The sequence below is a fragment of the Castor canadensis genome, chromosome 6, assembly GCF_047511655.1.
Source record: "Castor canadensis chromosome 6, mCasCan1.hap1v2, whole genome shotgun sequence".
Taxonomy (NCBI): Eukaryota; Metazoa; Chordata; class Mammalia; order Rodentia; family Castoridae; genus Castor; species Castor canadensis.
Genome location: NC_133391.1, coordinates 69,587,493 through 69,604,932, shown reverse-complemented (window position 1 = coordinate 69,604,932; position 17,440 = coordinate 69,587,493). Strand labels below are relative to the sequence as shown.

The window sequence follows — 17,440 nt, the reverse complement described above, 5'->3', positions numbered from 1 at the left end:
GTTTAGTTCACCTGCCCATTTCTTTATTGGTTCATTAGTTTTGGGAGAATTTAGTTTTTTAAGTTCCCTGTATATTCTGGTTATCAGTCCTTTGTCTGATGTATAGTTGGCAAATATTTTCTCCCACTCTGTGGGTGTTCTCTTCAGTTTAGAGACCATTTCTTTTGATGAACAGAAGCTTTTTAGTTTTATGAGGTCCCATTTATCTATGCTATCTCTTAGTTGCTGTGCTGCTGGGGTTTCATTGAGAAAGTTCTTACCTATACCTACTAACTCCAGAGTATTTCCTACTCTTTCTTGTATCAACTTAAGAGTTTGGGGTCTGATATTAAGATCCTTGATCCATTTTGAGTTAATCTTGGTATAGGGTGATATACATGGATCTAGTTTCAGTTTTTTGCAGACTGCTAACCAGTTTTCCCAGCAGTTTTTGTTGAAGAGGCTGCTATTTCTCCATCGTATATTTTTAGCTCCTTTGTCAAAGATAAGTTGCTTATAGTTGTGTGGCTTCATATCTGGATCCTCTATTCTGTTCCACTGGTCTTCATGTCTGTTTTTTTGCCAGTACCATGCTGTTTTTATTATTATTGCTTTGTAATATAGTTTGAAGTCAGGTATTGTGATACCTCCTGCATTGTTCTTTTGACTGAGTATTGCCTTGGCTATTCGTGGCCTCTTGTGTTTCCATATAAATTTAACAGTAGATTTTTCAATCTCTTTGATGAATGTCATTGGAATTTTGATGGGAATTGCATTAAACATGTAGATTACTTTTGGGAGTATAGACATTTTTACTATGTTGATTCTACCAATCCATGAGCATGGGAGATCTCTCCACTTTCTATAGTCTTCCTCAATCTCTTTCTTCAGAAGTGTATAGTTTTCCTTGTAGAGGTCTTTCACATCTTTTGTTAGGTTTACACCTAGGTATTTGATTTTTTTTGAGGCTATTGTAAATGGAATTGTTTTCATACATTCTTTTTCCGTTTGCTCATTGTTAGTGTATAGAAATGCTAATGATTTTTCTATGTTGATTTTATATCCTGCTACCTTGCTATAGCTATTGATGATGTCTAGAAGCTTCTGAGTAGAGTTTTTTGGGTCTTTAAGGTATAGGATCATGTCGTCTGCAAATAGGGATATTTTGACAGTTTCTTTACCTATTTGTATTCCTTTTATTCCTTCTTCTTGCCTAATTGCTCTGGCTAGGAATTCCAGTACTATGTTGAATAGGAGTGGAGATAGTGGGCATCCTTGTCTGGTTCCTGATTTTAGAGGGAATGGTTTTAATTTTTCTCCGTTAAGTATAATGCTGGCTGTAGGTTTGTCATATATGGCTTTTATAATGTTGAGGAACTTTCTTTCTATTCCTAGTTTTCTTAGAGCTTTTATCATGAAATGATGTTGGATCTTATCAAAGGCTTTTTCTGCATCTATTGAGATGATCAAGTGGTTTTTGTCTTTGCTTCTGTTAATGTGGTTTATTACGTTTATTGATTTTCGTATGTTGAACCACCCCTGCATCCCTGGGATGAAGCCTACCTGGTCGTGGTGAATAATCTTTTTGATGTGTTGCTGAATTCGATTTGCCATTATTTTGTTGAGGATTTTTGCATCAATGTTCATTAAGGAGATTGGCCTATAGTTCTCCTTTTTGGAGGTGTCTTTGCCTGGTTTTGGGATAAGTGTAATAGTGGCTTCATAAAATGTGTTTGGCAGTTTTCCTTCCCTTTCTATTTCATGGAACAGTTTAAGGAGGGTTGGTATCAGTTCTTCTTTAAAGGTCTGATAGAATTCAGCAGAGAATCCATCAGGTCCTGGACTTTTCTTTTTGGGGAGACTCTTGATTGCTGCTTCAATTTCATTTTGTGTTATAGGTCTATTCAGGTGATTAATTTCCTCTTGGTTCAGTTTTGGATGATCATATGTATCTAGAAATCTGTCCATTTCTTTTAGATTTTCAAATTTATTTGAATATAGGTTCTCAAAGTAGTCTCTGATGATTTCCTGGACTTCCATGGTGTTTGTTGTTATCTCCCCTTTTGCATTCCTGATTCTACTAATTTGGGTTTTTTCTCTCCTCATTTTAGTCAGGTTTGCCAGGGGTCTGTCGATCTTGTTTATTTTTTCAAAGAACCAACTTTTTGTTTCATTAATTCTTTGTATGGTTTTTTTGGTTTCTATTTCGTTGATTTCAGCTCTTATTTTTATTATTTCTCTCCTTCTATTTGTTTTGGGATTTGCTTGTTCTTGTTTTTCTAGGAGTTTGAGATGTATCATTAGGTCATTGATTTGGGATCTTTCAATCTTTTTAATATATGCACTCATGGCTATAAACTTTCCTCTCAAGACTGCCTTAGCTGTGTCCCATAGGTTCCGGTAGGTTGTGTTTTCATTTTCATTGACTTCTAGGAACTTTTTAATTTCCTCTTTTATTGCATCGATGATCCATTCTTCATTAAGTAATGAGTTATTTAGTTTCCAGCTGTTTGCATGTTTTTTGTCTTTACTTTTGTTGTTGAGTTCTACTTTTACTGCATTGTGGTCAGATAGTATGCATGGTATTATTTCTATTTTCTTATATTTGCTGAGGCTTGCTTTGTGCCCTAGGATATGATCTATTTTGGAGAAGGTTCCATGGGCTGCTGAGAAGAATGTATATTGTGTAGAGGTTGGATGAAATGTTCTGTAGACATCTACTAGGTCCACTTGATCTATTGCATATTTTAGATCTTGGATTTCTTTATTGAGTTTTTGTTTGGATGACCTATCTATTGATGATAATGGAGTGTTAAAGTCTCCCACAACCACTGTGTTGGCGTTTATATATGCTTTTAGGTCTTTCAGGGTATGTTTGATGAAATTGGGTGCGTTGACATTGGGTGCGTACAGATTGATGATTATTATTTCCTTTTGGTCTATTTCCCCTTTTATTAGTATGGAATGTCCTTCTTTATCTCGTTTGATCAATGTAGGTTTGAAGTCTACTTTGTCAGAGATAAGTATTGCTACTCCTGCTTGTTTTCGGGGGCCATTGGCTTGGTAAATCTTCTTCCAGCCTTTCATCCTAAGCATATGCTTATTTCTGTCGGTGAGATGAGTCTCCTGTAAGCAACAAATTGTTGGATCTTCTTTTTTAATCCATTTTGTCAAACGGTGTCTTTTGATGGGTGAATTAAGTCCATTAACATTAAGTGTTAGTACTGATAGGTATGTGGTGATTCCTGCCATTTAGTTATCTTAGTTGTTTGAAGGTTTGATTGTGTGTACCTAACTTGATGTTACTCTCTACTGTCTTGCTTTTTCTTATCCTGTGGTTTGGTGCTGCCTGCCTTTTCATGGTTAAGTTGGGTGTCACTTTCTGTGTGCAGGATCCCTTGCAGAATCTTTTGTAATGGTGTCTTTGTGGTCACATATTGTTTTAGTTTCTGCTTATCATGGAAGACTTTTATTGCTCCATCTATTTTGAATGATAGCTTTGCTGGGTAGAGTATCCTGGGGTTGAAGTTATTTTCATTCAGTGCCCGGAAGATCTCACCCCACGCTCTTCTTGCTTTTAATGTTTCTGTTGAGAAGTCTGCTGTGATTTTGATGGGTTTACCTTTGTATGTTACTTGTTTTTTCTCTCTTGCAGCCTTCAATATTCTTTCCTTAGTTTCTGAACTTGTTGTTTTAATGATGATATGTCGTGGAGTAGTTCTATTTTGATCTGGTCTGTTTGGTGTCCTGGAGGCCTCTTGCATTTGTATGGGAATATCTTTCTCTAGATTTGGGAAATTTTCCGTTATTATTTTGTTGAATATATTACGCATTCCCTTCGCTTGCACCTCTTCTCCTTCTTCGATGCCCATGATTCTCAAGTTTGGTCTTTTGATGGAGTCGGTGAGTTCTTGCATTTTCTTTTCACAGGTCTTGAGTTGTTTAATTAGTAGTTCTTCAGTTTTTCCTTTAATTACCATTTCATCTTCAAGTTCTGAGATTCTGTCTTCTGTTTGTTCTATTCTGCTGGATTGGCCTTCCGTTTTGTTTTGCAGTTCTGTTTCGTTCTTTTTTCTGAGGTTTTCCATATCCTGGCTGTTTTCTTCTTTATTGTTGTCTATTTTTGTCCTGAGTTCATTTATCCATTTATTCATTGTGTTCTCTCTTTCATTTTGGTGTTTATACAGTGCTTCTATGGTTTCCTTTATTTCTTCTTTTGCTTTTTCAAATTCTCTATTTTTATTGTCTTGGAATTTCTTGAGTGTCTCCTGTACATTTTGGTTGACCCTATCCAGTATCATCTCTATAAAATTCTCATCGAGTACTTGTAGTATGTCTTCTTTTAAATTATTCTTGTAGGCTTCATTGGGTCCTTTGGCATAGTTTATCTTCATTTTGTTGGAGTCTGGCTCTGAGTTTCTGTTCTCTTCATTCCCCTCTGGTTCCTGTACTAATTTTTTGCTGTGGGGAAACTGGTTCCCTTGTTTTTTTCTGTCTTCCTGTCATTGTCCTTGGTGGTGTTACTGTCCCTGTACTGTGTGTAATTAAGTATTTTCTAGCTTGTAATAATAACAATGGTAATATTGAGAATGGAAGAGTGAGCTGAGATGGAAAGCAAGAAGTTAAAGAAAAGGGGAAAACAAATATACAGACAAGAGGGAGAAAGCAGAACAAGGTATCAGACAAGAGAGTTTCAAAGGTATAAACAGGGAGTGTTAGTGTACTAATCGACAGTAAGCTGAACAGACAATAGAGTGACAGAGAGAGGATTGAAAATCAAAGATAAAAAAAAAATAAAAAATAAGTATATGAAAGTAATATTTATAAAAATGAATTAAAATAAAATGGAAAATAGAAAATTAAAAAAAACAAAAAAAACAAAAAAAACAAAAAACTTCCAAGTTTATATGCAATGCAATTTCAGTCTTAATAATTTGGATGTCCGTCTCAATCTCCAGTCCTGGAGTTGGTGCCTCAGATGTTGTTCTGTAGTTGTCTCATCAAAGGGGATGCATAAAGTAGAACAAAACTACACTCACACACACACAGAAGAAAAAAAAAAAAAAAAGCCCCACCAAGTGTCCCCAGTTCAAATGCAATACAGTTTCAGTAAGTTTTTCGGCTTGCAGGTGTAATTCGGTTGTTCTCTCATCAAAGGTAGGGAGAAAAAGAAAAAAAAGCGTCTGGAGGCAGTTCTGAGAGTGGTACCTGCAACTGTGGCTTGCCTGCCTGCTGCTCTCAGCCTGTAGCTGGCTGCGTTATTTATGCAGATCTCTGGGGTGAGCTTAGCACTCACCTGGTCCCACAGGCTTTGTTTGCTCAGAGTTCTGTGCGGCGGCCTCTGCCACAGGCTTTCCCCTTTCCAAGCACTGGGAAAGGCGACACTGCCCCGCGTTGTCAGGCCTGCGTGTTTATTTACAGTTCACGTGGGAAGTGGGTCTTCCCTCCTCTCACAAGCGTTCCCGCTCCTGGTTGCTGGCGCGCCCCGCTCCCGCCAGAGCCTCTCCAGCCGCCTGGCTCGTTTATTTACAGTCCCGGGAAGGGTTCCCTTCCCCCAATCTTCAGCGCTCAGGGCGCCCCACCCTCTTTCCAGCGTGTCTTAACTGTTCTTATTGCTTAGTACTCAGTTTCTCTTTTTTTCCCGGGTGGAGGTCAGTCTGTCCAGGGGGCTATGCTGCTCTGGCCCAGGCTTGTCTGTGGGGGAACCGCGGTACCGCGAAGCTCACCTGGTCCGCGTCTTCCCAAGCCGTATGGGCGCCGGCCACTGGCGGCCCCGGGGGCCTCCTCGGTTCTCCGTTTAACGTGAGGTGGAGATTCTCTGCGCCGGCTGGAGATGTGGAGGAGTCAAAGTTATGCCTTTTCTCGGTGATTATGCCTGCAAAGTGTGTCTCCAGCGTCTCTCCAAGATTTCACTATAGGAGGGTCACTTTCTGCTTCCTACCTCTAGCCGCCATCTTGGAATTCTCCTTGAGTGCTGAAAATTTAAAAGTATTTTTTATTTATTTTCTTTGTCTTAAGACCCTTATGTTGCCTTATTTTGAATTCATACTTTTAATGAGGCTTATATTGCCTGTTGGTGTTTGTATCGGGGGTCCATTTTTACCTGAAATCTAAGTAGGCCAGTACTCAGTATTATATAGGTGTTTTTTTTTTTTAATTAAAATTCAGTTTAAATTTACATACAGGAAAATTTGCTCTGTTGTACAGTTCTATGAATTCTGACAAATGCACTGAGTTGTATACTGCCACCCCAGCCAATGTGTGGAACAATCCCCTTACCCCACAACATTCTTGTGGAAGTAAATTCGTCCTTACCTTTAATGTTTGACAACTGTTTAATCTCTCCTACATCCCTGTAGTGTTGTCTCCTCCAGAATATGTATAAATATGTAGCCTTTTGAATCTGACCTCTTTCAGTCAGCATAATCCTTTGTGATTCACCTAAGTTGTATATATTAGTGGTTTGTTGTTGAATAATTTTCCATTGTGTGAATATACCACAATTTATCTGTTCACCTGTTGAAGGATGTTTACTGCTAGTTTTTGGCAATTACAAATAGAGCTGCTACAAGCATTCATGTACAGGAGTTTGTGTGAGTGTATATTCTCATTTCTCTTGGGTAAATACCTAGGAGTCGGATTTCTGGGTCATAAGGTAAGTATACGTTTAATTTTATAAGAAACTGCCAAACTGTTTGCCAAAGTGGCTGTGTCATTTTGCATTCCCTCCAACAGTGTGTGAAAGTTTTAGTTTCCTCTGCATACTAGCACTCAGTGCCTCCTTTTTGTTGTTTTTTTGAACCATTCAATTAGGCGTGCACAATGGTATCTCATTGTAGTTTTAATTTTTATTTCCCCTGTGACTAATGATGTATGTATGTCAGTGTGTTTTCTTTGGTAAACTATTTCTTTATACTTTGTTTCACTGAATTTTGTTGAGTTGTAAGAGTTCTTTGTATGTGCTGGATATGAGTCCTTCAGAAAGTTTTATAATTTTGTGGTTCACTTTTAAGTCTGTGATCCCACTTTTAATTAACTTACATAAAGTGTGAGGGCCACATTGAGTTCATTTGTTGCATGTGGATGTCCAGTCGTACCACGGTGATTGAATAGACAGCCCTTTCTCCATTGACTTGCTGTTGCTTCTTTGTTGAAAACCAGTTGACATGTATGTGTGAGTCTATTTCTGAACAATAGTTTGTTCCATTGTTTATCCTCTTGCCAGTACTACACTGTCTTAATTATTTTATCTTCATCTTAAGTCTTATAATCAGGTAGTATGAGTTCTCCAGCCTTGTTCTTCCTGAATTATTTTGGCTGGTTTAGTTCTTTTGTGTTACCATATAAATTTTAGGTCAGTTTATCAATATCTACAAAACCCTGCTAGAATTTTAATTGGGATTCTGTATTTCGGGTTTTTTTCAGTGCTAAATGACGTTCAATCCATTGCTAATACTGAGTTCTGTCTGTTGTCCTTGTATCCAATGACCTTGCTAAACTCAATTATTAGCTCTAGGATCTTTTCATTAGTACTATAACTTTTTAAAGGTTGTCAATTTGATAGGTAAGAATTGATAGACCTTTTTTTTTTTCCTTCATTCTTTTTTTTTTTTTGCAGTGCTAGGAATCCAACCTAGGGCCTTGTGCATACTAGGCAAGCACTCTACCACTGAGCTACATCCCCAGCCCTATGTAATTTTTTTTTTTTTTGCTTAAAGAGTATCTTTTACATGATCTTTGTGGACTTTTGTGTGTGTGTGTGTGTGTGTGTGTGTGTGTGTGTGTGAATTTCTTTTGCGAACATTTCCATTCTTCTGGGCTTTTTGTTTTGTTTTTGTTTTGACAGTTTTCTCCTACGCTTTATCAGTTGTCTTTTAAATCTGTGTATGGTGTTTTTGATTTGGGGGATACCAAAGGTTTGGTTTTTTGTTTGTTTGTTTTTGTTTTTTTTTTTTTTATTTTTGTGTAACCAGAGCTTTGCTTGTACAGTTTCAACCTTTGCTGTCATGCTTAGAAAGTCCTTCCCAATCCTCTATACCTTTCTTTACTGGGGACACCTATTTCAGAATTTGCTTCTGTATACATTTGTGTGTTACATTTTATACAAATAAAAAAAAATCCTCTTTTATTTGTCTTAAAATGACTGCATTCTTCTATTCCAGGATTTCATGTAGGGGTGATTTTATAGCCTTTGTTACATCCCCTACACTTCACTGGGCTAAAGAACCTCCTGACCCTTCGCCATGGAAGGGGTAGCAGAAGAGTGGCATCTTTGGTTCTGAGGACTGAGCTGGGGCAGGGAGCGGGGAGGGAGAATGTACTATATATATAATTTCATTATTTGCTTTTTTCACTGAACTATGTATTTTGAGCAATTTCATGTCAGAACAGTTAGGTCTCCTTTATTCTTTAAAGATGCATACATAATTTTCTATTTGTCAGTGTACCTTAATCTTCTGTTGGTGAACATTTAGTTTATTTTTTCCCATTGTGTGTGATGTTACAGTGAATTTTTGTTGCTTCTTCTTAACTGCAGGTCTCTTTAATGTGGGGAACAAGTTGCTAGTAAGCCTGGACTTGCTTTTTGCAATCCGAAACCAGATCAAGTTGGGAGAGGACCCCAGAGTGTCTGTCAGTGTTGTACTGAAGTCTGTGCAGGAGCAGACAGGTAAAGGTCATCTTCCTCCTTCTCCCAGGTTTAGTGCTTAGCACCCTGGGAATTTTCAGTGGTAGGCTTTGGTTGAATCATTTTGGAGAAGAGTCTGGGATTTTGAAAAGGAGACATTCTTCCTAATGCGCTCTTCTGTTTGAATTTTATAATTATCAAATGAACTTTGGATTTGGAAACCATGTGTCTTTCCATACATCTGGGGATCTTTAGCAAGGGATCACAACTGACTTTCTTCCCCCCCCCCGCCCCATACACGAATGTTTACAGTATTAATTGTTCAGCGCAGCCAAAATACGAAAACAGCTCAAATAGTGGTCAGCAAATGAATGAACAAATTCACAACTGAGTTTTAGAAGCACATCCTTTGACAGTAGGTCTGTCAGACGCATTATGAATACACAGCTCCTGGATGTCTGCTACCAGTCCTAAGGCTCGTGTGAGACCCAGGGGTAGGGGACATGCTTGCTCTCTGTACTTCATCGTGCTTCACATCCCATTCCTACAGGCTCCAGTTCTCTGCTTTGCCTGCTGTGGGGAAAGAGGCAGCGTAGCAAGGTGCTAGAGCCACACAGGCCTGTGTTTTAGACTTGCTTCTTAGTGGCAGTGCGATTTTTGAGCAAGTTCTTGTGTTTCTCCAGTTATAAAATGAGAATAGTAATAGCTCTTGGATCATAAAGAATTAAATTCATGTGGGAATTAAATTAGGTAACATTTTCTCTCTCTCTCTCTCTCTCTGTCTTTTTTTTTGGTAGTACCAGGGTTTGAACTCAGTGCCTCACACTTGCTAGGCAGGCACTCTGCCATTTGAGCCACTTTTTCAGCTCTAGATAACATTTCCAAAGCCCTCAGCACAGCATGTAATACCTTGAAGTTCTTAGTTCAAGGCAGCTATCACTTTGGTTGGACCTGCCCTTTAGATTACTCCTTGAGCACTTGAAGGCCACGTGCCTGACCCTCAGAGTAGTAAGTACTCTTGGGTGTTTTCAGGGGAAAATCAGTCCTGCAGGATTGCTGTTCTTACTCGCCACTGGCTCATCTCAAGTGCCTTCACGAGCTTTTTCTGTGACCTTCTCAGTGCTCTTGCTGTCCTTCCAGAGAAGACTCTAACCTCGGAGGAGCTAAGTCAGTTGCAAGAGCTGTTGTGCAATGGCTATTGGGCTTTTGAGTGCCTCACTGTCCGAGACTACAATGACATGATCTGTGGCATCTGTGGTGTGGCCCCGAAAGTGGAAATGGCTCAGAGGAATGAAGAGAATGTACTGGCACTGAAAAGTGTGGAAGTAAGTGACTCTCAGCCATGGGTGACCTTCAGAGGTGTCCCCTCAGTTTGGTAGCTACCTTCCTGCATGCTATCCCCAGGGATAGATATCTTTAGTCCTATGGGTTGAGGCCAGTGGATTTTTCCTCCTACAGCCCAGGGTTTCATCTGGGGAAAGGAGAAGGAAACAGGACTTGTTTATTCAGTTACTCATTCATCAAATGTATTGAGCATGAACTAGATGCACTATTAAAATATTTATTTATACATGCATACATACATGCTGGGAATTAAACCCTGGCTTTGTGTATGTTAAACATGTGTTCTACAACTAAGCCACAACCCCAGTCCCTAGAGGCCCTTTTTTAAACCCTTGGAAAATAGTTTAAAAAGCAAGGTTTTTGCCTTCATGGACCTCATGTTCTGTTTTGGGGGAAACAGATAGGAAACAAATGTAAGTTAAGTAGTAATGAGTTTTGTGCACCAGAGTGAGAAGATAGCTGTGCAGTGGAAAAGGGTGTTCCTGTTCTTATAGAAGGTAGTCAGGGAAGGCCTCTATGGTGGCATCTAAAACTCAGGTAACTTTAGGGAGGAATGTTTCAGGCAGAGGGAGCAGCAAGAACAGACTCTGAGCTAGAGGTGAGGCTCAAGTGGTGGAGCACCTGCCTAGCAATTGTGAGGTCCTGAGTTTAAACCCCAGTACTGCCAAAAATAAAAAAAGAACAGACTCTGAGGCAGTCTTGCTGGGCTTGATTGGGGGCAGCAAGGAAACCAGTGTAACTGGAGAGAATGATGCAAGAACTGGTAGGTGTGTGAGGTTCAGAGAGGCATGAGAGGCTGAAACCTACATGGGCCATTTGAAGAACTTACAGAGTGAAATGGAAAGCCACTGAAGGTACTGGGTTCTAAACTAAACAGTTTTCACATGGAAATAATACCAAATTCAGATGGCTTCACAGAATAATTATAGCAAAAATCCAAGAAGTATATGATTCCAGTCATAGACAAAGAATAGCAAACGCGGGTATATTTCTCCTGTTCATTGTATAAAACAATGTAACCTTGAAAGCAAGCTCAAACATTTTTGATATAAGAGAAGAAATTAGGGTTTATTGTACTCATGAAGGTAGACGTGCCTGAATAAGATAATAGCACAGTAGCTCTCAATGAATAATGTATCATGACCAAATTTATCACCAGAAAGCAAGGTTGCTTAAACATTAGAAAATATATCAGTGCAATTCACTATTTAGCATATTAAAGAAGAAACTCACGTGGTTATTTCATTAGATGTAAAAAAAAGGGGGGAGGGCTTTCAGTATGGTTCAATACCCACTTAGCGTAAAACTCTGCAAACTGAGAATAAGAAGGAATCTTCCTTAACCTTATACAGAGTTAATCCTATAAATAGTGACCCTTATGTATGCTACTAGTTGTGCCGAAATACAAGGTTTCTGTCTCTGAACTCTGCCATAGAGTTCAAGAGGACTAGGACATGAAGTGACTGCATCCTGCCTGCCAGGGCAGGTGCAGAAGCTCAGGAGAACAGCTTTGGTGTTGGCATAGCCAGCTAAGTATATGAGGCACCAGTGGCCATAACTGTAATTGAAGCTACTTGGGAGGCAGAGATCAAGAGGCTCACGGTTCGAGACCAGCCCAGCAAATAGTTTGTGAGACCCCCCCACCTCCATCTCCAAAATAACTGGAGCAAAATGAACTGGAGCCCTGATTCAAGTGGTAGGGCTCCTGATTTGCAAGCATGAAACCCTGAGTTCAAACCCCAGTCCCACTGAGAGAGAGAATAAGAAAAATTGAGTTGGGGAATGCTTGCCTGCCATACATGAGACCTTGGGTTGATCTCCAACACTGCCAAAAAGAATGGTAGTATAAGTGCTAGATGCCTATAACAAGTAAATACTACCTGGGGTAAAGGAAAGAGGAGAGGGCTGACAAGGTGAAAGAGGGGAGGAATCTGTGGTTATCGGAAGATGGATAGAATTCACTAAATTATTCTTGTCAGCCAGGAACAGGATTAAGTCTTGGGCCTTAGAACTAGACCTAGGTTCACCTTTTTTTAAATTTTTTTGTGGTACTAGGGTTTGAACTTGGGGCATACACCCTGAGCCGCTCTGCCAGCCCTTTTTTGCTATGGGTTTTTCTTTTTTTTTTTTGACGATAGGGTCTTGAGAACTATTTGCCTCGGCTGGCTTCAAACTGCGATCCTTCCAATCTCTGCCTCCTGAGTATCTAGGATTACAGATGTGAGCTTATTAATAGTTAAGTAGAAAGTGTCTCATATATAACAAGCATTCAAATAGTAGCTCACCTTTCCTCTAAGGTTGGGAATATGATATGAATAAAGGTAGAGAAGCAAAGGAACTTTGCACTGTTTTTGGTATGAGAGAAATAAAATCAGTTGAGTACTAAGTTGTCAAATTTAGGGGTGCTCAGCAGTGCATGACTGTCAGACTCCTCCCTTTTGCTGAGCCTTGATTTCCATGTACATAAGGGAGGGGTGAAGGCTATCATGTTGCTAAGAGTATGTGGCTTCTGCAGTTCAGCCATTTTTATCTTGATCTTTTAGTTCACCTGGCCTGAATTCTTGGGCTCCAGTGAAGTGAACGTGGAAGACTTTTGGGCCACAATGGAAACAGAGGTGATTGAGCAGGTGGCATTCCCTGCCAGCATCCCTATTACCAAGTTCGATGCCTCTGTTATTGCCCCCTTCTTTCCTCCACTCATGAGAGGAGCTGTGGTCGTCAATACTGAGAAAGACAAAAACCTGGATGTGCAGCCAGTACCTGGTAAGGCACCTGGTGGTTGATTGGTATCAGAGAATGGCTAAGTCAGGAGTCTGGGATGTTGTCCATGGCAAGACAGCACAGTGATCAAGGGATGGCTAGGCATATCTAGAAACTCCATCAAAAAGCTAATGGCAGCTGTGACAAAATCCCCTAAAGGTTAAAGTCATGGTGCACAGTTTTGAAGAGTTACTAGCAATACTATATAGGACAGACACACCACTCACTGTTGATGAATATAGTACTGGGATGTACAACTGAGTAGTAGTGTTGCAAGAAACACTGATGATAGGCTCTGACCCCAAAGATTTTCATTGAGAAAGTGTAGGGGGAGGTAGATCACATGGTTTGTGGATCATCCACTGAGAAGCCCTGAACTAGATGGGAATAGCATAAATTTTTTGGCAAGTACCTTCATTGCCCTGAGCTTCTAATGCTGTATCAACAAAAAGGATGTGACATGTTACCCACCTCTTAAGTTGTTGAGCTAATATAGAGTGATAACTTTCTACTTTAAGAAGAAATACGTTTTGCATCATTACCCAGAATAATCCATACGTATGCAAAATGTGTGTGCACCTATAACTGAAAAAAAGTTCCACAAAATAATACTTTTTCTCACCAAGTACAATACGCTTTATTTTTATTTCATTAAAAAGAAAAAAGATACCTAGGCCTCCTGGTGCTTACCACAGTCTGTGTTCTTACACTGACCGTATAGAAAGAGGAGGAAAAGTAAACCTATCCCATATACACCTCAGTCCAGGCCTTGTGCCTGATCTGTATTGTGAATGGGGAGACATAGGGAAGAGAAAGGAAAAAACTAGATAAAACCTGCTAAATTGATTTCATAGTACTTAATATGCTGTGATTCACTTGGCTGTCAAAACATTGCTTCCTGACATTACCTATTGACGCCTCCACTTGTATTTGCTGCTTTAAGGCTCAGGAACTTTTAAAAATTTTTAATTTTATTGATGTAATTTATTTTTGCGTTGCTAGAGATTGAACCCAGGGCTATCTGCATGGGAGTCAAACTCTCTATCACTGAGGTATACCTCCAGCCCAGGATTTGTTTAGTTGTTTAAGGTCCCTACATAGCAGTTTCCTTGGTTAGTCAGGAGCATAACATAAAGAGAACATTTTTTAAGTGACAGCTACTGCTTCTCTTGTTGCTGCAGGTGTGGTAAGCATCTGTGTTTTGGTTCTGAAAAAAACAAGACCAAATTAAAAGGTGGCCCATTTTAGGGTTCTTTGTAATGGCTATGTGCTGGGTATCTCACTAGGATGTTCCAGGGCATGTTCTAGTTCTCAGAGTTCACATGTCTGCAGACGTCATAGACTAGCCTTATGTTCTGCTTCTCCCAGTACCCTGGGAAGCACTCAGTGTAGAACTGTCTTCTACTACTTGCTGTCCTACAGGCCCAGCAACCTTTTTCTCATCCTCAAGCATAAGAGACTACCTCTGGTGGCTGGCAGCAGCCCCTCCCAGCATTGTCATCTCTTGTAGGCAATGGCAGTGCCTTGGTGAGACTGCTCCAAGAGGGTACCTGCAAGCTTGATGAGCTTGGTTCCTATGGAGAAGAAGAGCTGCAGCACCTGCTGGGGCAATGTGACATCCCCTTTGGGGCAGAAGACTCCAGGGTGAGTGCTAGTTGCAGTAGTGGAAGTTGGGCTTTGTGAACAGGTTAGTTTGTCTCTTTTCTGAGCAGGATATGGACACATGTGACAGGGCATCTGCTTTGGAAAGAAGGTGCTGGCAGCCAGGAAGCTGGAAGATAGCAGTGGCCAGATTGTGACATTCATGTGAGGTCTTGGCTTCCTGTTGGTTCCTCCTATTGAATGTAGTAGGCTTAGACTCTAGGGTCAGGAATCCTCATTCTTCTTACTCTGTATGATCTTGGATAAACTATCTTATCTTACATTTTGAGCTTCAGTTTCTTCATTTGTAAAATTAAAATAACTAAAATATCAACTTTATGAGGCTGTTGTAAAGAATTTACACAGCATTTGGTTTTCAGACTCTTAGAAAGTGACTGCTACTACACATATAGACAGTGTATATATGTGTTTTATCCATACATTACTGATTTTCCTTCATATTTCTGTGCTCTTGAAAATACTGTGCCTCCTTCAAATTCACATTCAAATGTTAGCTCCTCTTAAGGTTCCTCTGACTTCTAAAAAGTAGAAGACCCTGACTAGGGACGTGGCTCAAGCGGTACAGTACCTGCCTAGCAAGCTTGAAGCCCTGAGTTCAAACCCCCAGTACCACCAGATGAATAAATGAATGAATGAATAAATGATAAAATAGAAACTAGAAGGCCCCAGGCCCAGAGTCTGGCAGCTTGGTCAATCCGGTTGACTCTTTCTGTGTCCTAATCCTTTTGGGGCTTCCAGGTGCTTGCCTATACTTAAAGGAGTTGGGCTGGTAAGGCTCTAAGGCCCAGTCTGGCCTAGCAGTTGTCCCTTTTCCCTTGGGTATGGAGTGAGCATTTGCTGCTAAGTAACAAGCCTGATCCCTTAGCATTCACTCTTGTCCTTCTCCTCCAGGATCAGCTCTGCTTCTCCTTATTGGCCCTCTATGAATCTGTACAGAATGGAGCCAGAGCTAGACAGCCCCCACCTCATCTCACAGGAGGTAAACTCTACAAGGTGTGCCCCCATCAGGTAAGAAGGGAGCTTGGGGTGAACTTGCTAATGTTATAAACTGCCCACAGACAATCTGATTGATCTAGCTCATTCTTTGGGGTTTGGGACTTTGGCTGCTGTGCAGCCTGAACAAGGTAAGACCTGCTGTCTCTAAGGCAACCAGAGAAGTCTGGGGCCTAAAGATAGGGAGGACCCTAGGGAAGAGCCTGAAAGAAGTGGTCCCCAGCAGGGAGAGCCCTAGAGACTAGAGTCACCATCACCATTGGGGCTTTTATTCTGAGGGTGGTGAGGGACCCTTTGGATGATACTGAGTGGGAAATGGGGATGGTGACAGTCTGATTTTGGTTTGGGAACAATCATCAGGTGTCTTGAAGGATGTGAATTGGGTAGGTTCCAGGATAGGTGATACCTGATGGCAGAATAGGCTCAGCAAGATACTGGATGGAAAACCCGTTCTGTTAACAGATACTGAGTGGGGTGGAGTGTCAGCAAAGCCTTAGTTCCTGAGACATGATGAGTCAGAAGGGAGCCTGGCTGCAAGAGGAGTGAGGTCATCAATCACTGGAATAGGAACTGTGTCTGAGGGAGAGGCTTGAAGCCCCCAGAGGATATACTGTGATGGGTATTGTCTTGTGAGAAGCATCTGACAACATAAGAGACTCCAGATCTATCTTGGGGTTGTGGAGGGGAGCATTTCATTTGTAAGCTACGGCCAGGTGGGTGTGAAGGCAGAATTCTCCAGTGTACCCAGGTTTGTTCAGTTATAGAATGGTGCTGGGTGCCTGTCAATGGAGATGTTTACTAGATAACAGTAGAGGCTACCATCTGAGCAGTACACTGGGGTCTGCTAGGAGCTTGCTCAAAAGACAAGTGGTTAGATCCAGACACACAAATTTCTTAGGTTTGTGTTGGGGCCCAGGATCTCCATCTGTAACCAGCTCTCTGCTGCTGGTGCTGTGTAGTCAGGATTGAGAACCACTACATGATGTTGGTAGGTCATATGGAGGGAGTGCGCTATCAAGGAAATGCCTTGACTACCTTCCTGCCTAAGTTAAGAACAGGATATCCCAGCACTTTTCTCGAGGGCAAGGATGAGCTGGTGACTTCATTTAGGGACAGAAGTAGGAGAACAAAATGTCACGGGCTTCAGTTATGAAGCCAATTGTTAATCTTCCTGGGAAGACAAGTGAGGGTTCTGCATGGCCTGCCTGCACATTGGCTACTTACCCCTGGTGGCCTGGGCCCTACATCTCCCCCTAGGTGGTCTGCGGCTCCAAGTACCTTGTTCGAGGTGAAAGTGCCCGTGACCATGTGGATCTCCTTGCCTCTTCCCGTCACTGGCCACCTGTCTACATGGTAGATATGGCCACACCAGTGGCCCTGTGTGCTGACCTCTGCTACCCAGAGCTGACAAGCCAGATGTGGGGAAGGAACCAGGGCTGTTTCTCTAGCCCTACAGAGCCACCAGTGGTGAGTGACCCTCTGAGGAACTGAAATGAATTCCTCAGGCTGACCGTGTCCCAACCCTCTGGTTCTTCAAGGGACATGCCTGAGAACCATCTCTAGCATCCTTTTTCCCCACCAGCATTTTGCTTGATGCACTGGAACTAGCATTTACTCTCTAAGTTGATACTGACTACTTAGTGTGTATGAGAACAAAACATGTCATTTAGTATGCCTGATGTGTTCCAAACACAGGTTGCCTTCCAGATAAGCCACTTTTGAGTCATTGCACACACTGACTAGTCCTGTGGCTCATTATTTCATTTCCATTTCTTAGATTTGTCTATGCATATACCACCAGCATGCCTGTAGTGTTGTAGACACACAGCAGTGATCTCACTGCTCTGATCTCACTTCCAGAACTATACACTAAATAAACCTCTATTCTTTATAAATTGGAATAGTCCCCAGCACCGTTCTTCAACCCGAGGGAAATGGACTTGACCAGGGTCACACAGCAAATCAGTAACAGAGCCCTTGTCTTTGTGTCTTTGTCATTGAACCTGGCAGTTGTTCTTACCAGAGGCATGCACACTCCAAAGCTTGCCTTGGCCTTTGCTGAAAGAGACCTTAGAA

General features: G+C 41.1%; 1 protein-coding gene and 1 non-coding gene across 5 annotated transcripts in view; both read left to right on the top strand.

The window, feature by feature from the left end:
* Window positions 1–17,440, top strand: part of Hmgxb3 (HMG-box containing 3) — a 59,452-nt gene that overhangs the window by 40,143 nt on the left and 1,869 nt on the right. For 3 of the 4 annotated variants that reach the window (XM_020158853.2, XM_020158856.2, XM_020158854.2), the window contains 6 exons: window positions 8,516–8,647; window positions 9,746–9,930; window positions 12,493–12,712; window positions 14,220–14,353; window positions 15,263–15,379; window positions 16,622–16,831. In XM_020158853.2, the coding sequence (XP_020014442.2) occupies window positions 8,516–8,647; window positions 9,746–9,930; window positions 12,493–12,712; window positions 14,220–14,353; window positions 15,263–15,379; window positions 16,622–16,831 (998 nt within the window). The remainder of the gene's footprint in view (window positions 1–8,515; window positions 8,648–9,745; window positions 9,931–12,492; window positions 12,713–14,219; window positions 14,354–15,262; window positions 15,380–16,621; window positions 16,832–17,440) is intronic. The other variant, XM_020158855.2, reaches the window with a different exon arrangement.
* Window positions 13,383–13,514, top strand: LOC141424515 (small nucleolar RNA SNORA51). The gene has a single exon (XR_012449424.1). It is a non-coding gene; the product is annotated as a small nucleolar RNA SNORA51 (small nucleolar RNA).